At 40.6% G+C, this 25,526-nt stretch overlaps 1 protein-coding gene across 1 annotated transcript in view; it reads right to left on the bottom strand.

The window, feature by feature from the left end:
• Positions 1-25,526, bottom strand: part of EP300 (E1A binding protein p300) — a 75,087-nt gene that overhangs the window by 48,057 nt on the left and 1,504 nt on the right. Inside the window, exon 2 of the mRNA XM_032644610.1 lies at positions 3,765-4,402. Coding sequence (XP_032500501.1) covers positions 3,765-4,402 — 638 coding nt within the window. The remainder of the gene's footprint in view (positions 1-3,764; positions 4,403-25,526) is intronic.

Here is a 25,526-nt window from a genome sequence, read left to right on the forward strand (position 1 = left end):
GATCTCCACCTAAACTGAAAAGGCAGAGGACCAGGAAGCCACAGTCCTAGGCAACTAAAACCAAAGGGCCTGCAGGGGACTATTTTATCTTTCTTTAAAAATAAATCTGACGGGTTTTCCTGGTGGCGCAGTGGTTAAGAATCCGCCTGCCAATGGAGGGGACAGGGGTTTGAGCCCTGGTCCGGGAAGATCCCACATGCCGCGGAGAAACTAAGCCCGTGCACCACAACTACTGAGCCTGCGCTCTAGAGCCCGCGAGCCACAACTACTGAGCCCATGCGCCTAGAGCCGTGCTCCGCAACAAGAGAAGCCACCGCAATGAGAAGCCTGCGCACTGCAACGAAGAGTAGCCCCCGCTCGCTGCAACTAGAGAAAGCCTGCGCACAGCAACAAAGACCCAATGCAGCCAAAAATAAATAAATAAATTTATAAAAAATAAAAAAATAAAAAAAAAAATAAATCTGACACTACAGGTTGTTTCTTAGTGTTCAATACATTAAAAGGGAACACAGGAACACATAAGACACACCATGGTACCAAACACTGACAAATAAAAAAGTAGTGCCCAATATACAACAAATATAACAGTTTAGGAACATTTAACAAAGGGACAAAAATCCCTTAATAAGACTTGCAGGCATCAACAGTAGTGCACACCGATACTAAATGTGAAAATGTGACTCCGTGATTCACCAAATAATAACAAATTAAACTACATCCTGACATGTCCTCCAGCCTATCAGATTTGATAAATACATCTAAATCCAAGTCATTCACCAGGCACTATGTTAACCATGGCGGGGGCAGGGCAGCATGTACAATGATAAACAAGGAAGACTACAGGGATCTCTCAGAACAGAACTGATAACCAATCTTAAACGTTTTCTAGACTCAGTCCTATTACTCTTACACCACCGCCTTATTTAGGGGGGCGTCATCACCCCACAGGGACTATTTTTCAAATTGATACTGTACACCTAAAACCACACCCATCTAGACTGTAAATTTGGGAATAAGAGCCTCCTCTTTAGAACCCATCAGGATATGGCATTAAGATCTGTCTTTTTCTCTCTCAACATGGATTATTCCTCCCTGCCTTATACTTAATACCCTCTTAACTGGCTCTTCCTACCCGCTTCACTCCTTACTTATCCAAGAACACACAAGAAAGACAAAGATGCAACATATCAATCACTGCTCTTACTTTAAAATTTATAGGTTAAACACTCTTTAATATCACATGCCAAAGCGCATCACAAACTGATGTTAATCTTAAGAGAAGAGCTCCAAAAGTAATTTACATCAACTTTCAAATATAAAATATAGGTGGGATTTCCTTGTTTCATTTAAAACAAGGAAATATTTTAATAATTAAGTTTTTATATTTGAATTGCCACTTTCCATGAAAATATAAGCTCCACAGGGACAGGGATTTTTGTCTGATTAATTTACTGCTATATATCCAGTCCCTGAAACAATGTTGATACAGAAATTTGTGATTTAGATTAGAAGTAGGACAGTGCCCCACTCTCAACCTAGGCCTTCTCCCAATGCGCCTTTCCTTCATTTTTCTTCACAGCACTTACCTGGAATACTATGAATTTATATCTTATGTGTACACTAGAAAGTAAGTTCCGGGCTTCCCTGGTGGAGCAGTGGTTAAGAATCTGCCTGCCAATGCAGGGGGCATGGGTTCGAGCCCTGGTCCGGGAAGATCCCACATGCCGCGGAGCAACTAAGCCCGTGCGCCACAACTACTGAGCCTGCGCTCTATAGAGCCCACGAGCCACAACTACTGAAGCCCAATGTGCCTAGAGCCCATGCTCCACAACAAGAGAAGCCACTGCAATGAGAAGCCCGCGCACTGCAATGAAGAATAGCCCCCGCTTGCCGTAACTAGAGAAAGCCGGCACGCAGCAATGAAGACCCAACGCGGCCAAAAATAAAATATATATAAAAAAAGAAAGTAAGTTCCATGAAGTGAGTTTATTCACTGCTCTATCTTCAGCATCAAAGCTAGGACTCAGGGCTTCCCTGGTGGCACAGTGGTTGAGAGTCCGCCTGCCGATGCAGGGAACACGGGTTCGTGCCCCGGTCCGGGAACATCCCACATGCCACGGAGCGGCTGGGCCCGTGAGCCATGGCCACTGAGCCTGCGCGTCTGGAGCCTGTGCTCCGCAACGGGAGAGGCTACAACAGTGAGAGGCCCGCGTACAGCAAAAAAAAAAAAAAAAGCAAGCTAGGACTCAGTAAATATTTGTTCAATCAGTGAAACTTTCAATGTCTGTCATCCCTGTCCCCCCACCCCCCATATAAACATCAGGAGGGCAGAGACTCTTCACAGGCAGGTTCCTAGAAATCTAGAAGAGGTACCTAATAAATATTCTACCTTCTTGTTTCTGGTTCTCACTCCAAGTGTTCTAAGTAAACCACATCAAAACAGCAACATAAAAGTGCCAGAAAGGGAGAACCTATAGAGTAGATAGTGATGCCAAACAGAATTTTTTCCTAAGTCAAGATGTCAATATTCTTTATCCTGTAGCAAAAAAAAAATATTTAAGGGCTTTCATTTATCTACATGTGATCTCAGTGCCCCCACTCCCAATTCATCCGTATGTCTCCATTTCATCCTTGAACTCTCATCATCATTATTCTCAGGAATATAGAAGTCCCAATGCCTGCTCAAATTATTCCTCTTACAGAGCAAGCTTGCTCCTGACTCCTTGTGAAAATCTCTCCCATCTCTAGTATCACCTTCCACGCGAAGCCATCTCTTTCATTCAACAAGTATTTACTAACTACATGCCAGGCACTGGCAACCATACTGTAATACCATTTTAAGAAAAAGGAATAAAATGTGTATGAAAAATATGGTGGAATAAACATCCAACATATGCTTATAACATCTTAATTATACATACAGAGTACACATTTAAAAGGTTTTTAAAAATATATTTAGCATTCTCTACTTAATAAGGCTAAGAGAGTAGGCTTTTTAAAAAAGAAAAGGCTTTCTGACTTCCCTGGCAGTCCAGTGGTTAGGACTCCGCGCTTCCACTGCAGGGGGCATGGGTTCGATCCCTGGTCAGGGAACAGAAGATGGAGCAAGAGAGCCAACACAGCACTCAGGATAGGCCCAGGGATGCGGAAGGCCAAGAGAACAATTCACACCGCATGGCCCCTCTATGAAACACAAAACCTATTTTTCTCTAAACCTTTCAAATAACAGCCAAAATCAGGATAATTGGAAGACCTGGAATGTTGGTTCAGGCTTTATAGTAAACTACTGCACCTTAATTTCCATCAACCGTTAAGGAAAAAAAATAACACATCTCTTAAAAAACAGGGACATCCCAAGCAATGGGAACAAATAAAGTCTACCTGAAGATAATATAATGCTGGCTATCTCAAAACTGTGTTTGTTTGTTTTTTTTTAAGGAAGGCTATGAAGGCTAAAATGAGATGAATTAGAAATGAAATGAAAATATTCTAATACTTGTGCCACAGGGAACAGGAATTAGCTGGCAATCATTTGTAAAAAAAAAAAAAAAATGTATTACTTACATTTAATATAAGAGCTTTATAAAACTTGTGACAACACAGTAGATCCCTGGCATATAATATGTGGGAAATGATACATGATGTAAGAAGATTAAACATGAACAGTAAAGAATAAATGAATAACTGACCTCAAGCCCTCCTCCTCCATCACTGGAGCACTGAAAAACATACTGACGGTACACAGAAACCAGAACTGCACTTACCTTAAGAGGCTGGGGCCCTCTCAGTCCTGTTTGTCCTCCCATCTGGGGAGAGCCTTGCTGCAGTGGCTCAGTCATTAAGTTGCCAGCATTTCCCATGCCTGGGTTTGGGTACTGCATATTAGGTCGCCCCCGGCCTGCTCCAATTGAACCGTTCATGACTTGATTAGGCATCATCCCTTGTCCATTGCCTGCAGTCAACATTCCAGGATTCATGCCAGCATTCATCCCTGTGTTCATTCCCATGCCAGGTTGATTTACTGGACTGTTCATCATACCTGTTGCAGATGGTGTGGGACCCTGATTTGGTCCACTAGTGCCCATCCCCATGTTGGGAGAAGTCAAGCCTGCCTGTGCCATTGGGCTTTTGACCATGCTATTTATCAAACTTAATCCAGGACTGTTCTGTTGGGCCTGGCTGGCCATGCCTTGGCCTGGGCCACTAACCCCCATGTTGAGGTTAGGGGAACTACCAGAACGTAGCAACTCTGACAGTTGTTTATGTTTAGAGGCTGCATCTTGTACCATGCCAAGGCTCGTCTGAAGCTGACTAATATCACCACCATTGGTTAGTCCCAAATCTGTAGAGTTGATTAATTCATCTGGTAAGTCATGCTCCAAGTCAAATAGAGAGCCAAAATCTAAAAACAAAGAGGAAAGATAAAGGTTAAAATATGACAGAGTCAAAATTACAAAGTTCTCTATACTTTGTTCTTGATAAGCATTAAATATCATTTCTAAACCTCACTCCATGGAATACTATCTATTTGTATTAGTTTTTCATATTATACTAAAAAAAAGGTTTTATATATATATATAAATATATATAAATTATTGTCATGCCAACAAGTTTGAACATTTATAGACTGTACCTAAAACAAGACCAGAGAAAAGGGGAATACATCTTACATGGGGGGAATACACCCCCATTACATGAGTTGCCAAAAGTTTGTACTGACAGTCTTGCAAAAGATACACAATTAAGTTGTATACCAGACTTCCCTGGTGACACAGTGGTTAAGAATCCCCCTGCTGGGCTTCCCTGGTGGTCAAGAGTCCGCCTGCCGATGCAGGGGACACGGGTTCGTGCCCCCATCCAGGAAGATCCCACACGCTGTGGAGGGGCTGGGCCCGTGAGCCATGGCCACTGAGCCTGCACATCTGGAGCCTGTGCTCCGCAATGGGAGAGGCCAAAACAGTGAGAGGCCCGCATACCGCAACAAAGAGTAGCCCCTGCTCGACGCAACCAGAGAAAGCCCACGCACAGCAACGAAGAGCCAAAGCAATAAAAAATAGATTAAAAAAAAAAAGGTGTATACTATTCCAGAATTCCTTAGAAGAGCTTAAAATAACTTATCTATACACAAAATAAATTCAGAACAAAAGATTTAAAATATAATAATAATAAAAAAAGACAACTGATAAAAAAGATCTCCCCTTTGTAAACCATTCAGTGTAAGCTCCAGGAAGACAGGAGCTGCTTACCACTCTTTACCAAATTCCCATCACACAGTGCCTGCCACAAAGCTGAATGAATTTGCTTTGACCTGACTTCAGACTACAGATTAGTTTTCCTTAACCAAAATCTAGCTGAACAGGATACAAAACCATGCCTCTAGTTTCTTCAACAACTGACAAACCACTACCATTCCACCTCTGCCCCATCCCTGAGAAAGAGAATGCAAAAATTATGGATTAACCGAGGTTTCTCATCCTTGGCGCTATTAAACATTCTAGGCTGGATAATTCTTTGGGGGGAGGGGGAGATTGCCCTATGCACTGTAAGATACTCAGCAAATCCCTGGTCTCTCCTCTTAATACCAGTAGTAGCTCTAACCCATTTGTGACATCAAAAATGTCTCCATATATCACCAAATGTTCCCTGGAGGTGCAAAACTGTCCCTTGGTTGACCTGTTGACAGTACTAACTCATTATACAGATTGAGGTATTTTGAGTTTTAATTCTCCAAGTAGTTTTAACATTAAAAGGACACTTCTGGGTATTTAAAAATTAAATATATTTGAATCTACAACTGATAATCCTATTAAAAATAATCCATCCATCAAAGACAAGATACCACTCTAATAATGATCGTGTTGGTCCAATTACCCTTGGTTCATAAGTGCAATTCTTCCTCTATGTGTCCTTCCTGTTCTTTTGCATTCTATCATGGCACTGAAATTAACATGTGTGTCTATCTTTCTCTCCTCCTCTCCTGCCATCTCTTCCCCATCACCACCCCTCACCCCACCTATGCACCCAGACTGTAACTCCGGGAATAACATGTCTTACCACTTACATACCAACTCCTTGCCTAATGCCCAAAAGAGATAAGCAACTGGTCATATTTTAGTTGAACTGAATTATATCCCAGGATCTCAGGACATGATTTAGAGTCCAGATTTTTACAGAATTATTCTCCTTCCTTTGGAAAAATCATGTGCCCCTCCATCATAAAAATAAAATGTCTTATGAATAGTTGTGTTATATGAATAAGGTTTCAAATAAAATTTACCTGACATCACTACTCAAAAGGCAACTGCTTAATATCAATATAATGATATATTTCCTTCATTATTTCCTATTTACATAATTCACAATACTGGAATCATATATACTTTTTAAAAAATAAATAAACAAATAAATTTATTTATTTATTTATTTTTGGCTGTGTTGGGTCTTCATTGCTGCGCACAGGCTTTCTCTAGTTGCGGCGAGTGGGGGCTGCTCTTAGTTGCGGTGCGTGGGCTTCTCTTTGCGGTGGCTTCTCATCACTGAGCACGGGCTCTAGGCGCGCGGGCTTCAGTAGTTGTGGTACGTGCCTCAGTAGTTGTGGCTCGTGGGCTCTAGAGCGCAGGCTCAATAGTTGTGGCACACAGGCTTAGTTGCTCCGCAGCATGTGGGATCTTCCCTGGCCAGGGCTCGAACCTGTGTTCCCTGCATTGGCAGGCGGATTCTTAACCACTGTGCCACCAGGGAAGTCCCCATATATACTTTTAAGCGATTTTGCATTCTACTTTCCCCCTGGAGTATACAAGGAAACATTCCATCATCAGCATATTTTTAGTGTTAAACATTTAGGAAAAAATAAAAATAATCTCTACCTATTTAGAAACTTAAAAAATACACATGGGGTATTCCCTGGCAGTCCACTGGTTAGGACTCTGTGCTTTCACTGCTGAGAGCCTGGGTTCAATCCCTGGTAAGGGAACTAAAATCCCACAAGCCATACAGCACAGCCAAGAAACAATAAATAAATAAAATAAATCAAAAATACACAGGGGCTTCCCTGGTGGCACAGTGGTTAAGACTGTGCTCCCAACACAGGGGGGGCCCGGGTCCGATCCCTGGTCAGGGAACTAGATCCTACATACATGCCACAACTAAGACTTCACAAGCCACAACTAAGTAGCCCACATGCCGCAACCAAGGAGCCGGTGAGCTGCAACTATAGAAGCCCACATGCCACAACTAAGACCCAGTGCAACCAAATAAATAATATTTTTAAAATTAATAAAAAATAAAAAATAAAAATACACACATACGTAAGTGATAAAGGAGAAATCACAAACTGAGAAATAATAAAAATACTACATTTCAAAACTTAAAGGTTTATGTTAGAAAATAAAGCTTGAAATTAACAAGTATCCAAGTTATTATGTTAAAAAAAGAACAGTAAGAAGAAGATGATCAAATATAAAAGCAATTAAAAAAACAGAAAAATGTAGATAGAACTGAGAGGTTATTAACAAAATCAGAATTTGGTTCCTTGAAGAGAGCAATAAGAGATAAACTTCTGGGAAAGTTAAGGAAAAATGACAATAAAAAGAGAAAGTGGTCCTACTAATCAATTTCACACAAAAAAACTGAAGAGAGAAAAATGAATAAATTCCTCATAAAATACTCAATAGGGCTTCCCTGGTGGCACAGTGGTTGGGAGTCCGCCTGCCGATGCAGGAGACACGGGTTCGCGCCCCGGTCCGGGAAGATCCCACATGCTGCGGAGTGGCTGGGCCTGTGAGCCATGGCCACTGAGCCTGTGCGTCGGGAGAGGCCACAACAATGAGAAGCCCACGTACCGCAAAAATAAAAAATAAAATAAAATAAAATACTCAATAAACCTCAATCAAAAAGAAATTATATAGGATAAGTGTCCTAGCTTCTCCAACAAATCAATGGCATAAAAGGGGGAAGGAAAAAAAAAAAAGAGAGAGAATGAGAGAAGCTGTTATCATTCAACAACCAAACATACCTCGTTTGGATCCTGATTCAAACTAACTGGAAATACATTTTAAGAGAATCAGGATAATACAGACTGAATAGTGGGTAATATTAAGAAATTATTAATTTTGTTGGGTATGACAATAGCATAGTTAAGTTAAAATAAGTCCTAAGAGACATATATTTAAGTATTTCTACTGAAATGACAAGTCCGGGATTTGCTTTTAAAAACTCCAGCAGAAAAAAAAAAGGGTGTGGGGGGTGGTGGACAAAATGATCAGTAACTTGTAGTAATAGGCACATGGGAGTTCTTTCTACTGTTCTACAAAATTGAATTATCTCATTTAAAAAACTTTAAAAGGAGACAGAGAAAACCTGAATAATCCTATTACTATTAAAGACTTATTGGTTAATTTTTCCCATTAAGAACAGAACTAAATATTTTTACAGGCATGTCCTACTGAACTTTCAAGGAAAAGACAATTCAACCTTATACAAACACTTCTAGAAAACAGAAATACTCTGAAAACCACACATGGCCAGTAAAAGAAGTCGTGAACACAGAAGCAAGAATCCTTTAAAAAAAAAAGAGAGAGAAAAGAAAGAAAGAAAAAAAAAAAGAAAGAAAGAAAAAGAAGAGCAAATCAAGTTTATCAGTGTTTTATAGATGTAATATCATGATCGAGTTGGGATCATCTCAGGAATCCAGAAGGAGGGGGTTTGCATATTCACCGTAGTAACAAAGGAGAAAGAAAACATTATATCTATCTCAATGACTATAATAAAAGCACTGGCTAAAAGTCAATACCCAATCACAAATTTTTTTTTTTTTTGGCTGCATTGGGTCTTCGTTGCTGCACATGGACTTTCTCTAGTTGGAGTGACGGGGGCTACTCTTCCTTGTGGTGCACAGGTTTCTCACTGTGGTGGCTTCTTCTTGCTGTGGAGCACAGGCTCTAGGCACGTGGGCTTCAGTAGTTGTGGCACACAGTCCCTAGAACAGGGGTGCTTCAGTAGTTGCGGCCACAGGCTTAGTTGCTCCGTGGCTGCAACTACTGAGTCTGCGCTCTCGAGCCCGAGAGCCACAACTACTGAGCCCATGCTCCACAACAAGAGAAGCCACCGTGATGAGAAGCCTGTACACTGCAATGAAGAGTAGCCCCTGGTCACTCCAGCTAGAGAAAGTCCATGCGCAGCAACGAAGACCCAATGCAGCCAAAAATAAATAAATTAATTAATTAAAAAAAAAACTGATGGGAAGAAGGATATATGTATAACGGAATCACTTTGCTGTACATCTGAAACTAACACAACAGTGTAAATCAACTATACTCCAATATAAAATAAAAATTAAAACAAACAAAAAAAAATGATGGGGCTTCCCTGGTGGCGCAGTGGTTGAGAGTCCCCCTGCTGATGCAGGGGACACGTGTTTGTGCCTCGGTCCGGGAAGATCCCACATGCTGCGGAGCGGCTGGGCCCGTGAGCCATGGCCGCTGAGCCTGTGGGTCCGGAGCCTGTGCTCCGCAACGGGAGAGGCCACAACAGTGAGAGTCCCGCGTACCGACAAAAAAAAAAAAAAAAAAAGATGGGAACTTTCTTAAACTGATAAAAAGGTCTCTTCCAAAACCTAAAAACTGACAGCAAATATGGATAATGGACCAACATTAAAAGTAGCCTCTTGGGCTTCCCTGGTGGCGCAGTGGTTGAGAGTCCGCCTGCCGATGCAGGGGACGCGGGCTCGTGCCCCGGTCCGGGAAGATCCCACATGACGTGGAGCGGCTGGGCCCGTGGGCCATGGCCGCTGAGCCTGCGCATCTGGGGCCTGTGCTCCGCGGCGGGAGAGGCCACAGCAGCGAGAGGCTCGCTACCGCCAAAAAAAAAAAAAAAAAAATAGCCTCTTTAGCATTGAAACAAGACAAAGATACCCATAACAACCACTTCTATTCAGTGTGAACTGGAGTCTCTAGCCAAAGAAATAATATAAGAAACACTCATGAGTCAAGATTGAAAAGGAAGAAACACAACTTATTGTATGCAAATGATGTAACTGTCAACATGGAAAACCCAAGGCAAAGAAGTAGAAATAGTGAGAGGGTAGCCAGGTGATTGAACATACCACAAATACAGACAAATTAAATTGCACTTCTATACGTGAGCAAAAAATGATTAGAAATAAGTTTTAAAAACACAATAGGGGAAAAAAGATCTGACAACGTTATTAGAAAATATGTGTAAACTGTGAAACTAAAGACCACCTAATAAACAGGACTTCCCTGGTGGTACAATGGTTAAGAATCTGCCTGCCAATGCAGGGGACAGGGGTTCGAGCCCTGGTCCAGGAAGATCCCACAGGCCGCAGAGCAACTAAGCCCGTGTGCCTAGACCCTGTGCTCTGCAACAAAAGAAACCACCGCAATGATAAACCCACGTACCAAAACAAAGAGCAGCCCCTGTTCACCACAACTAGAGAAAGCCTGCGTGCAGCAATGAAGACCCAAAGCAGCCAAAAAAAGACCACCTAAATAAATAAAATAACATCACAAAATCACAAGTGTCTGGATACAAATCCTCAATGTTATATAAAGACTTCAATGCTTCCCCAATATTGATCTAGATTCAATGCAATGCCAATCAAAATTCTAACAGTTTGGACTTCCCTGGTGGTGCAGTGGTTATTCATCCCCCTGCCAATGCAGGCGACAAGGGTTCGATCCCTGGTCCGGGAAGATCCCACATGCTGCGGAGCAACTAAGCCTGTGCACCACAACAACTGAGCCTGCGTTCTAGAGCCTGCGAGCTACAACTACTGAGCCTGCATGTCTAGAGCCCGTGCTCCGCAACAAGAGAAGCCACTGCAATGAGAAGCCTGTGCACCGCAACAAAGAGTCACCCCCACTTGCCTCAACTAAAGAAAGCCCGCATGCAGCAACGAAGACCCAACATGGCAATCAATCAATAAATAAATTCTAATAGTTTTTCAAAGAACCAGACAAGATGATTCTAAAGTATACACAGAAGAACCTAGTTTCCACCTCTGTGTAACAGGAAAAGTATCCACTTCACAGGTTATTTGTGAGAATTCAATGAGTTAATATAAGTAATTGGAACAGTGCCTGGCATATATTAAGCACTATGAAAATGTTACCTCTATTATTATTTAGTGGAATCATCACTCTATTAGGAGATAAGACTAGCTCATAATAATAAGAACAAATTTTTTTCAGGCACTTTCAATGTGTCAGGCATTGTCTCTGTGGTTCCTCAATAACTGTATTATTCTCATTAATCCTCTAACAACCTCAGAAGTAGTTAACAGCCACATATATAGAGTCCACTGAGGAAAAATCAACTTCAGTAATACCAAAGTCTTACTCCAGGCCCTACTCTTGAGGACTTTAATTTAACCTGTACTACAGCCAAATCTGCTGCACTTGGTTGTTGTTTCATGTTTATTATGCAAAACATTTAACATCTCATTACAAGGTTAGGCTCCATTACGAAGCAGACAGGAAGGCTGGCATTGGTAGACCTTGACAATAAAGGTTATAGGGTTGTTTTTTAATGGCAATTCTGTATTTTCAACAGACTTAATAGTGTCCACTACAAAAGATCCACTCAGGTTTCAACTCAAAGGCAGATTCAAATACTATTTCCTAACAGGGCTCACTTTGTTACAACCTCAACTATGCACTTTGTATCTTCTATCTTTTGTTATAGCTAAGTATTTGTGTGCATCTTACTTCTTTACCAAATCATAAGTATTTGAAAGATAAGGGTCTCATTTAACAGATATTTACATTTCCCATAGCACCTAGCACATGCTCAAGGAGTAAATTTGATAATAAACATTTCCAGCAATTCTGCAATTGCATACTATAATTATTTATATCCGATTGGCGGTTCACAAATTTATAAAAGTTCTCTTAACCTTTCCTTAAAACTTGTAAATTTCAATGACTATATTAATTAGATTTGGAAGATTATATAAAAAAGTCATATATACTTTGACCCATGATTAAGCAGACCTTATTATTTCATTTGATATCACTGACTGTCATTATCATTCCTAAGCTGTTATGATTGTGCCTCAAAGTTCTGGACATTTACGATTCCTAAATGCCATCAGCCATCACTGGTATCTAACCTGGCACAGCTCAAAGGGTCCAAGTACCTGGATTTAAACCCAATTCTACAAGCTGACTTCATTTACCAGTTACTTTACAAATGTGAGCTCATGTTACTTCTTCTATCAGAAGGCAGTAAAACTTATTCTACTTCCTTCATGGAGTTGTTTTAAGAACCAATGAAAAAAAAAAAAAAAAAAAAAAAAGAACCAATGAGATGGGTCTTAAATATTTTAATAGATTCTAAAGCATATAAATTATGCGTCTATAAAAAATGTGTAAATTTATTAACCCCCTTTTTAAAAGTTATATACACCAGGTGGGACAGAGCAAAGGATCCTTTAGGATCATCTAGTAGTGTTTATTTGGAAACACAGACAGAATAAAAAGCAGAACCATATTGGGTGAGGAGGAATTGGGAGAATGAAGATGGATTTTCCTCAGGCTTCTTAGAACACTGCCCCTCCCAGGGAGGGCCCAAGTTTGAAAATTACTGATCCTCTCATATTATAGATGCAGTAACTGATGCATCACTAGCTTCCCTAAGATTGTACTATTTTGTTATTGAATATGGACTCTATTATAAAGTCCCTGGATCCCAGTAGAATATTCTTTCTATGTAAGTAAGCAAACAGACTTCATTTTTAGCAGCTGTTTTAGATTATTCAACATTATGAGAACTATAACTTTTCTAAACATTTTTAAACTGAGAAAACAATTTTTTAGACAAAATATAAGTATTTCCAGACTAAGAAAAACTACTCGAACTGTAAATAATCAATTCTATACTGGTAGGATTAAGAGTACTAAAGCTCAAAAACCTAATATGTGGATTTTATTTTAGCCATCAAATTTCCAATCTTTCCCCATTAGGTCCTTCTGCAAGGGGCTTCCCAGAAAAAAACCTGGCCGCAAGCTCACGAGCAGCATATTGGAAAAAGGCTACTAAAAATAAGAGACTATGTATTTAACCAGTTTGTCATAAATAGCAAATAAAACCCAATGGACTAAAACTAGTAGAAAAGCAAGTCTCAAATTAAAAGCAATATGTATGAAGATGCAAGGGAAAAATAATTAGAAATTTAAATGCCATAATTCAAACAAATCCTACTGAACAGTGGGTTTTAGTACTGACCAGCTTCAATCCACCCCTCTTACTAAGCTCCTCAGGTTCTTCCTTTTTGTTCAAGGAAAGGGAAAAAATAAAGGTTCAAATAAATCACCTTCTCAGGCCCCCATCTCAACTTGCTCTTCATAGGGATTAGTTCAGATCAGTTGAATAAAATTTACGTGTTCAACAAATAAAAGAAGCAACCTAGAGGGTCCTACACATAATAGCTTCGGATTTTTACTGTAGAGAGAAAACTGATCTACTAAAGAATTTTAAGCAGAAATATGATATGAACAAATCTGCATTTATTAGAGTCCAATGAAACAAACAAGATGAAGAATAAATTGGACAGACAAATCTAGAGTCAGGGAGACTGGTGAGGAGGCTGCTGCTAAAGAGGCATCAAAGAGGCCAATCAAAAGACTCTCTGACTAGGGCTTCCCTGGTGGTGCAGTGGTTGAGAGTCCGCCTGCCGATGCAGGGGACACGGGTTCGTGCCTCAGTCCGGGAAGATCCCACATGCCACAGAGCGGCTGGGCCCGTGAGCCATGGCCGCTGAGCCTGCACGTCTGGAGCCTGTGCTCCGCAACGGGAGAGGCCACAGTGGTGAGAGGCCCGCGTACTGCAAAAAAAAAAAAAAGAAAATCTCTGACTAGAGTTAGGGAGTTAAGGAGAGAAAAAAAGAATGACTCCTAAGTTTCTGGCTTGGATAACCTAAGAGTACAGTTATCCATATGGGCAATCAGAGGAATACATGGCAATGTGAGAGAGAAATGTGGAGCTTAAGTCACCATCAGACATTAAAGGGACCACTGGAAATGCCAGTATTTAAGGGACATGATCTTTTTTTTTTTAAGGGACATGATCTTAACCTGCAAAGGATGCTAAAATTCAACATTCCCCAGCCCATCCACCAGGAATCCTGGAAATCAGTTTCCAAAAGGAAATGTTAGTGGTGTTCCATGCTCAGCAGAAAATTCACTAAATATAGGTAATAGGAGATATTTAGTAAACTAGGTAACAACAAAAGCCAGACTGCAATGGACTGAGAGGTAGAAAGTAAATGACAGTGAGTACTTCTTCTAGATATTAAGGTGAGTTCTTACATATTTGATTTGCTGACCCCCCCTTTCTCTTTGATTAGACATTTACAAATCTGAAATTTATCCCATTACTTTTAAACTATCCTATGACAAACATTTCAAGACAGTATCAGAAACAACTTGAAATGAACAAACTCACACTTATCTCCAGTAAGACATTTCCTGCTTACTTTCTAAAATATCAACTAATTAACATCATCAGCAGGCTACTTATACCAAATAGTTTATTGACAAATTCCTATATATGGTTCCCAGATGCTCAAATACAAAATGACTTTGAGTAAAATGTTTCTTCGGGACTTCCCTGGTGGTCCAGTGGTTAAGACTCTGCTCCCACTGCAGGGGGGCGCAGGTTTGATCCCTGGTCAGGAAACTAAGCTCCTGCATGCAGTGCAGAGCAGCCAAAAAAAGAAAAAAAAAAAGAGAAAGTTTCTTCATCTAAGTGTACATTCAGTCCAAACACGGTGACACGAAATGTGACCGACAGGACAGAATTAAATCTGATTTGAAAAGTTTAGCATAATACATTAGGCTTATCCAATGAACTGTGTATTAGAAATGTAATAATTTAAACAAAAACGAATTTGGATTGAGCATGTGGGAAACTAGTATTGAGTCAAAACATCCTTTCATTATTACATACTGATTCTGTAGATCACCCTTGGTGTCTTCTTAGTTCTGTGGTCTTCACAGCAGATTTAGCTATATCATCTCTTGTAAAATAAATACTCAACTCACTTAGCCTTTCCAAAAAAATCAAAAGATCAAGACAATTCCACGATACATGAGAAATTACACAAATGTTCCCCACTGTGAAATGTATAAGTGAAGTATAACCTTCAAAATTAGGATTACTAACAATATAATCCCAAATACTGCACTATCTGAGTATAAACAAAAGATTTTAAAAAGTTACAAACTAGGATGCAGAACTGAAATAATTTTGGTTCAAAATCTAATTCTAGGGCTTCCCTGGTGGCGCAGTGGTTGAGAGTCCGTCTGTCGATGCATGGGACACGGGTTCGTGCCGTGGTCCGGGAAGATCCCACATGCCACGGAGCGGCTGGGCCCGTGAGCCATGGCCACTGAGCCTGTGCGTCCGGAGCCTGTGCTCCGCAACAGGAGAGGCCACAACAGTGAGAGGCCCGCGTACCGCCAAAAAAAAAAAAAAAAAAAAATCTAATTCTACTGCATAACAGTACCTCTTTCAGTTACAAATTTTTTTCCCATTTAGAAGGCTCAAACATTATTTGCTGAATAAACAGGCTTATTTTTGTACTTCAGGTAAGCTGAATTCAAATAAAAACTCAGTTGGGTTTTAAACTGTGTACATTAAGCAAAATACCCATACGAATTATTCTAAAACTAGTCAATTCTCAAGTATCCGCTTAAAAGACAGAATTCATCCATCAACTCTCCTCCTTTCAGTTAGTTTTCTCTGTGGCATTAAAAATGCTTTTTAAAAAATGAACATTCCAGATCTCAAAACCTTTCTTTCATCCCAGTGGTGAGACCAGAGGACGAGTAGGAACTAGACAAGTGAAGAGTGGAAAAAAGGAGGACAGGTGAACAACTCAAGCTGAGCCACAGCAATTGAAGTAATTCAAAGGAGGGGGAGCCAGGTGAGTGATGAGGTGGGTAGAGATCTGAGATTTAAAAAACTAAGGATTAGAGATGAGAGTCAAATCTACAGAACTTTAATAATTCTTAAAACAGTTTGGCTAGACATGAAAACTATCAATCTCACAAAGATCTCTCCTTATTGCTTTAGGGCACTTCTACTCTTACATTAACTCAGCTGTTTTGGGTGCTTAACAAAGTATGACGTTTTAAAACACCGTGGCCTTTAAAATGAGGCAATTTTGTAAATTTCATGAACTTATCAGGTTAAAATAACCATCCTAACTTTCATCCAGTACTTTATTTCAGAAATGGTATTTAATACTCTGTAGATGAAGCAGAATTAACCTAATCATAAAAACCTCACCTATCAAGGAAGTAAAGGTGCATAAACACTTAAAACTACAATATTGAATTTGAAGGACACTACGAAAATGTAACGAGGGCTTCCCTGGTGGCACAGTGGTTAAGAATCCACCTGCCAATGCAAGGGATACGGGTTCGAGCCCTGGTCCGGGAAGATCCCACATGTCACGGAGCAACTAAGCCCATGTGCCACAACTACTGAGCCTGCACTCTAGAGCCCACGAGGCACAGCTACTGAAGCCCGTGCACCTAGAGCCCGTGCTCCGCAACAAGAGAAGCCACCACAATGAGAAGCCCGCGCACTGCAACGAAGAGTAGCCCCCACTCGCTGCAACTAGAGAAAAGCCTGCGTGCAGCAATGAAGACCCAACGCAGCCAAAAAAACCAAAACCAAAAAACAACTGGTAACAACCTGTGGGTTATATACAAATTTGATCGAAGATGATAATCAATATTAAGTTTCACAGGATCACATAACTATGCATGTTGGCAGCTGGTGAACTGTGAAAGCTAATAGAGCCAAAGGGCAAAAGTACAGGTTAATTTTCAAAATATGCATTTAAAAAAATTAATTAATTGGTTGATTTTTGGCTGTGTTGGGTCTTTGTTGCTGCATGCAGGCTTTCTCTAGTTGTGGCAGCGGGTGCTACTCTTCGTTGCGGCGAGCAGACTTCTCATTGTAGTGGCTTCTTTTTGTTGCGGAACACAGGCTCTAGGCGTGTGGGCTTCAGCAGTTGTGACTCATGGGCTCTAGAGAGCAGGCTCAGTAGTTGTGGCACATGGGCTTAGTTGCTCCGCAGCATGTGGGATCTTCCCGGGCCAGGCTCGAACCCGTGTCCCCTGCATTGGCAAGCAGATTCTTAACCACCGCGCCACCGGAGAAGCCCGAGTATAGTAACATTTTGAGAGAAGCTTTGCAGTGAGGGTTGGATTTGTTTGCCTAATTGGGGTTTGCTCCAAGGGAATGCCTGTAGGGGATCCTAGATGGTGAAACTATCGTACCATTTCTTAAAAAAAAAGAAAAAGTCTCCTAGAAATTGTATATCTGTAAAGAGAAAGGGGAGCGTGACTTTTAAAAAAAATCTGCTACATTTTCTACATGTATGACAACTGGTAAACAAAACTTGGATCTTAAGAAAATAAACAGTTCACTTTGTTAACTACAATTTACCAAAAACTTCAAAGACAAATGATAGGTGCATTTCAAGAGATAAATGACAGACCCTAAGTCTTCCTGCCATTAGGTTCCCTCCCTGCTACTGATCCCGTGCAGTGTCACTAGCATTACTCTTTCCCTGACCATGTCACTCTTCTCAGAACATTTTTATCCAGATGGTGAGATGAATGTCAAATTCCTTAGCATATTTGTCTTTCCATATTAGGACCCTAACATCCTTTTCCATCTGTCTCCCATGAAAACATTCCACCGTATGGTCTGTTCCAGTCACATAAAAACCACTTGTATTTGTTCCACCTGAAATACCACTCCAACTTTCCCTACTTTTTTTTTTTTGGCTGCACCGCATGGCTTGCGGGATCTTAGTTCCCAAGGAGGGACTGAACCCGGGCCCTTGGCAGTTAAAGTTCTAACCACTGGACCACCAGGTGATTCCCAACTTCTAAGAAAAGGTAGGTCATGCTCTCCTATCCCCATTTTAATATACATTTTCTATATGAAGTTTCCCCCCAATACTCCAAACCCATCCTGTCAGAAATAATCCCTATCCTCTGCCTTTATCTAAAACATTTAAAACTTATCAGAGTAGGGCTTCTCTGGTGGCGCAGTGGTTGAGAGTCTGCCTGCTGATGCAGGGGACACGTGTTCATGCCCCGGTCCGGGAAGATCCCACATGCCGCGGAGCGGCTAGGCCCGTGAGCTGTGGCCGCTGAGCCTGCGCGTCCGGAGCCTGTGCAACAACAGTGAGAGGCCCGCGTACCACAAAAAAAACAACAAAAAACCTTATCAGAGTATAACTCATGGGAAAACTGTGTGGATACGTGTACTACCGACTCCACCAGATCCTAAAGGCTTTGAGAGCAGAAACTGCACCTTGATTCATCTTTACATTCCAAATACCTAAAACTTGGTGGGTAGTCATGTTTCTTGGCTCGAATGAAAGGTGCTCCAAATGAAAATAGTGACTACCCAATTCAGGAGAATCACACAACTTCAAAATACGCAAATTTAACTCATCACAACCCCTCCCCTCATCCACATCCATACACAAACACTTCTCTAAGTATTGAATAAATGACATCCTCACCAATTCTGCTACCCAAGCTTGAAACTTGGGAATTACCCTTGATTCCTCTATGGCAATATCCTGACACTAATTAATTAATCCCCAAGTTCTGCTGACCACCCATGTTCTGTCAAACCTTTTCACTTCTTTCCGTGTACTAATCCAGGCCACCCTCATCACAGCTGGAATTCTGAAACAGTCATCTCACTGGTCTCCCTGCCTATTTTCCCCTGTTCCTTTCCAAACCATTCCTCGCTTTAGTCAATCATCTAAGGTACAATTCTGTCCATCCATTTAAAAGAGCTAAAAAAAATCTAAACTCCAATAAGCAGTAACTCCAATAAATCCTGCAAGATTGGCCCCTTGCTCACCTCTACAGTTATATTTCTTGCTATCCCCCAGATAGACGAAATTTACAGATTCCATGACAGACCATCTCTTGTTTTCAACCTGGGCTCACTCTTAGAAACCCTTTATCCTTCAAATCCCAAGATCAGACACTGATTTCCTCAAAAAAAGCCACTAGAGCAACAGTAGCTACAGGTTAGGTACCCGTTTCTCCCACTGTACACCGTGCAAATACAACACTGTACACTGTACATATACAACACTGGTCACATCAGACTTGAATGTCGTTCTTTCCCCTCATCTACAAACCCCAGGAAGGAAGGGCCCATGTCTTTCTGGATCACCAGAGTATTCCCTGTTTTGAGATGAAATGCCGGGCATACAGGAAACGTTGGTCCAATACAGGACGTTGGTCCAATACAGGACAACTGGCAGCTTGTCAACTCTTTTAAACTAGTATTTTTCAAATTGTGAGTCACAAGCCATAGTGGGTCATGAAATCAATATAGTGAGTCACAACCACCACTTTTTTTTTTTTTTGCGGTACACGGGCCTCTCACTGCTGTGGCCTCTCCTGTTGCGGAGCACAGGCTCCGGACGCGCAGGCTCAGCGGCCATGGCTCATGGACCTAGCCGCTCCGCGGCACGTGGGATCTTCCTGGACCAGGGCACGAACCCGTGTCCCCTGCATCGGCAGGCGGACTCTCAAGCACTGCGCCACCAGGGAAGCCCACGACCACCACTTTTTAAAACATGAAATGCAATAGAAAATATCAGAGTATTATAAGTAGTAAGGCTAGGTAGGATAAATATTGTTTGCTCACTCGCTGAGACAGGGTCTCTGGTTCTCCATGTAAAATGTAGTTCTTACTTGGGTGTGGTCAAAAAATATTGAAAAGCTCTGCATTGCCCCTTCTACTTTTCTTCCTCCTCCTTTAAGAAAGTCTTCTTTTAAGACCCAGATAATGCACTTCCCTGGTGGCACAGTGGTTAAGAATCCACCTGCCAATGCAGGGGACACGGGTTCTAGCCCCGGTCCGGGAAGATTCCACATGCTGCAGAGCAACTAAGCCTGGGCTGAGCCTGCACTCTAGAGCCCGCAACCCACAACTACTGAGCCCGCATGCCACAACTACTGAAGCCCGCGCCTAGAGCCCGAGCTCTGCAACAAGAGAAGCCACTGCAACGAAAAGCCTGCACAACGCAACGAACAGCAGCCCACACTTGCCACAACTAGAGAAAAGCCCGTGCACAGCAACGAAGACCCAACACAGCCAAAAATAAATAAAATGATTAAAAAAAAAGACCCAGATAAACAAAAAATAATGCTCAACCACATGATTCTTTAGAAAAAAGCCATTATCTTGATCATTTCCAATAAGAATAATCTTATTTTTCATTATGCCTTAAATATTTATGTTCATTTCAATTACTTACATATACAAGACTCCCCTATGTGACAATATATATACTTTTATTTTAACCTCTGCTGCCATATTCTTATACTCTCAAAAAACTTAATCTTTGAGTAGATGATGTATACGCTAACTCTGCACCTTAAAAGTAAGGCTCTGTAAGCCTTACTTTTTTTAAAAATATTTATTTATTTATTTATTTACTTATTTATGGCTGTGTTGGGTCTTCGTTGCTGCGCGTGGTCCTTTCTCTAGCTGTGGCGAGCGGGGGCTACTCTTCTTTGTGGTGCTCGGGCTCCTCATTGTGGTGGCCTCTCTTGTTGCGGAGCACAGGCTCTAGGCATGCGGGCTTCAGTAGTTGTGGCACGTGGGCTCAGTAGTTGTGGCACACGGGCTTAGCTGCTCCGCAGCATGCGGGATTCTCCCGGACCAGGGCTCGAACCCGTGTCCCCTGCATTGGCAGGCGGACTCCCAACCACTGTACCACCAGGGAAGTCCCAAGCCTTACTTTTAAGACCACTCTCAACTTCACACATTTTGTTTTCCCTTTTCCCAATCTATCTGTATACCCATTAAAAAAATCCAGCACTGCTTTTTTGGGATATATTTAGCAGTAAAGTTAAAAACAGTTAACACTTAATGAAAACATACTATGCTGCAGCAAGCACCATCCTAAGTATTTGACAAAGAATTCTCATTTACTATTCCTTACCACAATCCTACAAGGTAGGTCCTACAGGTGAGGAAGCTGAGACAGAGAGATTAAGTAACTGGCCCAAGGCTCACAGGTAATAAAGGCAGGTCTGGGATTTTAACTCTACTAGTCTGACTCCAAAACAAATTCTCTCACCACTCACTTTTTTCCAGCAGTTTAAATTTTATACTCTCTCTCAATTACTAATTGCCTTTTGGGGCATTTATTTAAAAAGATCTACATCTAGGGACCTCCCTGGCGGTCCAGTGGTTGAGGCTTCACCTTCCAATGCAGGGGGTGCAGGTTTGATCCCTGGTCAGGGAGTTAGGATTCCACATGCCAGGTGGCCAAAGAGCCAAAACATAGAACAGAAGCAATGCTGTAACAAATTCAATAAAGACTTTAAAAATGGTCCACGGGCTTCCCTGGTGGTGCAGCGGATAAGAATGTGCCTGCCAATGCAGGGGACACGAGTTTGATTCCTGATCCGGGAAGATCCCACATGCCGCAGAGCAACTAAGCCTGTGTGCCACAACTACTGTAGCCTGCGCGCCTAGAGCCCATGCTCTGTGACAAGAGAAGCCACCGCAATGAGAAGCCCACGCACCGCCATGAAGAGCAGCCCCCACTCGCAGCAACTGGAGAAAGCCTGCGCGCAACAACAAAGATCCAACGCAGCCAAAAATAAATAAATAAAATTAAAAAATAAAAACGGTCCACATCAAAAAAATCTTAAAAAAGAAAACAAAAAGATCTACATCTAAAAACAAATGATATCCAAATTGTTCAGAAGAGCTTAAAACCTCAATGTTTGTTCTCTTAAACATTTTTTGAGACCTGAGCAATAAAATATTTTACCATTAAAATTTCAGAAGAAAATTACCATCCATTTCATGAAAAAAAATCATCTGCAAAAGCCAATGTTTTAAATATTTTACACGTGGCATATTTAAGTTTCAACTTGCCCATTAATTTCTCTAATGCTTGCCACACTAAAAAAAAATTCAACTTCAGAAATTCTCTAAAGAGGGACCCTAAAATTTCAAAAACACACAAAACAAGTTGTCTTATTTTTCCAATAATTGTTGGGTGTAAGAACTGGCAGAATAACTCTTGAATTGTTTTTGTAAATATACCAGGAAGAAGCATTTTACACTTCCACTTGTATCTGCAACATTCTTCCTACTCATTTTCTTTCTTATTTACCACTTAATGTCCTTACAAAAACACCATAAGGCACTAATTTTCAACTTCTCGTTTTAACCCCCCCCCCCCCACTTTATAGAATAGACTAAGGAAAAGGTAGAAAGCAAAGTAAAACAGAGAAAACAATGTCGCAACCAAGGCAGAAACCTTTTCCTCCCTCCCCATCATCCAATCACTGGACATGCGAATATATTTCTTACCTCTGTAACAGAATATGAACTCCAGCTGAAAAAGGGAACCCTTGTTGTAACACATACAAGATTTACAACGTAACAAGTCACCTTAACTTACTATCCACCACAGATAGCTTTCTTGAAGCCCTATAAATGAACTTACAAAGCCTTGAGATTGTAAGCAACTGCCAGAGTTCGAGACACTTAGTAAAATGTTTTGCAATTCAGCAGAGAGGTCGGCAATACCTCGCTGGACCAAAGAGCGGTAACTCAAAAACTTCAGAAGCAGAACTCTCATGTAAACGCTGATGCCCGAAAAATAAAATTAAAACACAGTATCACAGGTTTAAGAGCTAACAAAGAAATGATCTCCAAAAAAAAATATTCTAGTTACATGACAAACCACTAAGACACAATGGTGTTGAGAAAGTAAAACTGACATTTAAAAAATCCTTGCCAATTGAATATCACTCAGCCATAAAAAGAAACGAAATTGAGTTATTTGTAGTGAGGTGGATGGACCTAGAGTCTGTCATACAGAGTGAAGTAAGTCAGAAAGAAAAAATACTATATGCTAACACATATACATGGAATCTAAAAAAAAAGGTTCTGAAAGTGTAAAACATAGCTAGTGGGAAGCAGCTGCACTGCACAGGGAGATCAGCTCGGTGCTTTGTGACCACCTAGAGGGGTTGGATAGGGAGGGAGACGCAAGAGGGAGGATATATGGGGATATATGTATACATATAGCTGATTCACTTTGTTATACAGCAAAAACTAACACAACATTGTAAAGCAATTATACTCCAATAAAGATGTTAAAAAAAAATTCCTGTCACAAAAAAATCTATTGTGTACACTAATCTAGTGGTCAAAATGCAGATGTATCTGCCCTGTGCCTTCAAAATGAAAACGGGCATAAAATCCAAGCCAATTTTGACACATGGGTACACAGCAGGGCCACAAAACCATACCAAGACCATAAGAATCTTTTACCCTACTAAATATGCCAGATCCTAATGCCGTCACACCTCTTTCCAGAGCCTGTTCTTTCAGCCCATACAGCATCAAGTGTTCACAAAGCAGTGACAAAACATGTCCTGTGAGCAATGAAGGCAATATATCATCCTCATCATTCCACCACGCAGGTGATTATCAGAAACAGGTTCAAGAAATATTTGAAGGACAATGTATTAACTATTCTGGTCAATAATTTTACCAAAAAATTTTTGCAAATGGTTTTTATGATGGGGTGGTAATGGAGGTGGCAGGACAGAAAGGCATTTGATTCCTCAAACAGTTTTGATCTAACCATGCCAAGTTAAATTGTATTTTCAATGTATCAAGTGCAAAGATTGAAACAGGAACATAAAAATGCAAAAGTGGTAAGTCTTTCTCCCCATTCTAACATGTAAAACTTAAATGTAATCCAAATTATTTTTATCAACCTAGAAAATTTTTAGAAGAATCTTTGAAAATTAAATAAGTCATTTTTATTCTGCATCAGTGGCTAACCTTAGAAAACCAAATTTTAGGATTTAAGTACTAATTTGTTTTGTAACACTTTAGTTTAGCATGTCGACCCAACTGGGTTCCAATTTTCTTTCCTATAAAACTGGAACATGCAAACACTCTTGGCAGGTACACTTACACTACTAAAACTGCAAGCCTCCATCATTTAAAAAAAGTTTCTGGAGTCTAGAATTCTGGGATAATTTTGAACAGTTCTAAATAAAATTAATCAAGTACGAAGGAATAATTTACATTCACATTTACAAAATATGCGGCAACTCAGAAGTAAAAATGTAGAAATTACAAGTTTAAAATGTAATGTTTTAAAAAGTGAAGAGTCTCTGTTAAAAGTTGACTGCAAACTTATACTACACAGTGCTAGATGCAAATAAAAATCAAAATGTAATGGTGCCCAACTTGAAGTTCACAGGGGGACAGTATATTCTTAATACTCATTTCTCCCCTTCCCCCATCAAAAAATCCAAACTGGTTAACATTAAAAATTGGATACCAAAGAATTCCTGGAGTAGAATCTTAAGGGGGGTGGGGGCAGAAAAATCAACTTACACTACAAAATTTAGAGAAAGATAAACTCTTAGGACTAAGACTGAATTAATCTCAGTGCTGAGGGTTTTATATTATAAAAACCCACTTGATACATTTAGCTCTGTTACAATGATTCAAAGATATTTCAAGTAGCAAAACAGTTTCTGTGCATTCGTCAGGTGAGACAGCACCAAAATGAGTTAAAAGTTACCAAATACACAGATCAAATATGGAGACTGCAGCAGTGCACCTGAACAGAGATATTTGAACAAGAGAGCACAGCCTCCCTTTCAGACCGTGCATTACTCTAAGACTAAACTGTTCAAATCAGGAGTCATCAAAACAGTACAAGTAAAAAGTTTTCTCTACAATATTCCCAGTCACTGGCTAACTCAAATGTAAAATCCATTACCATATTACACAAAAACTAAAGAAACAAAACAAAAATCTACAGGTGAAAAATGTGTCTAAAGGTGATCTAAAAGTCCTACCAAGTGACATTTTAGTAAGTACAAAGGAATACAATACTCCATATGTGTATGAATTCTGAGGAAAAAACACAGGTTTTAAAAAAAATCCCTGAAGACTACAGAAACTTCAAGGAATGAGGACAGATCAAAGTTCATGTACTGCCAACGTTACACGCCTGAAGCAGAGGAACTCTGCAAAAATCCTCAATCTTTGCAGGTTACCTTAAACTCACGATATATCTTTCTTATAAAAGCAAAGAATCCAAAGCATTTGCCATATCCTTACGTTTTTCACCCACAGAAACGAGCCTACTTAGAACCACGCTTCTTTAGAAGTTCTCTACAAACTCAAAGGGTACATTTAACTCCATTATGCACTCTCACTGGCAGATGGAGGAATGACGTTGAGCCTGATTTCTCAGGGAGTTAAAGAGATGCTCCGTAGTAAGGGGGAACATCTTGTAGACTGTCAGATGGCCAGCCATTCTTCATCTTCATTACCCTGATGCTATCCTGATGGCCACCGACCTTCTCTTTTGCTGTCTTAGTATCAAACTAACTGTAAGAAGGGAATGATGGAAAGAAGTCTCCCTGAATTTCTCTTGACAA

Source organism: Phocoena sinus, chromosome 10, assembly GCF_008692025.1.
Source record: "Phocoena sinus isolate mPhoSin1 chromosome 10, mPhoSin1.pri, whole genome shotgun sequence".
Taxonomy (NCBI): domain Eukaryota; kingdom Metazoa; phylum Chordata; class Mammalia; order Artiodactyla; family Phocoenidae; genus Phocoena; species Phocoena sinus.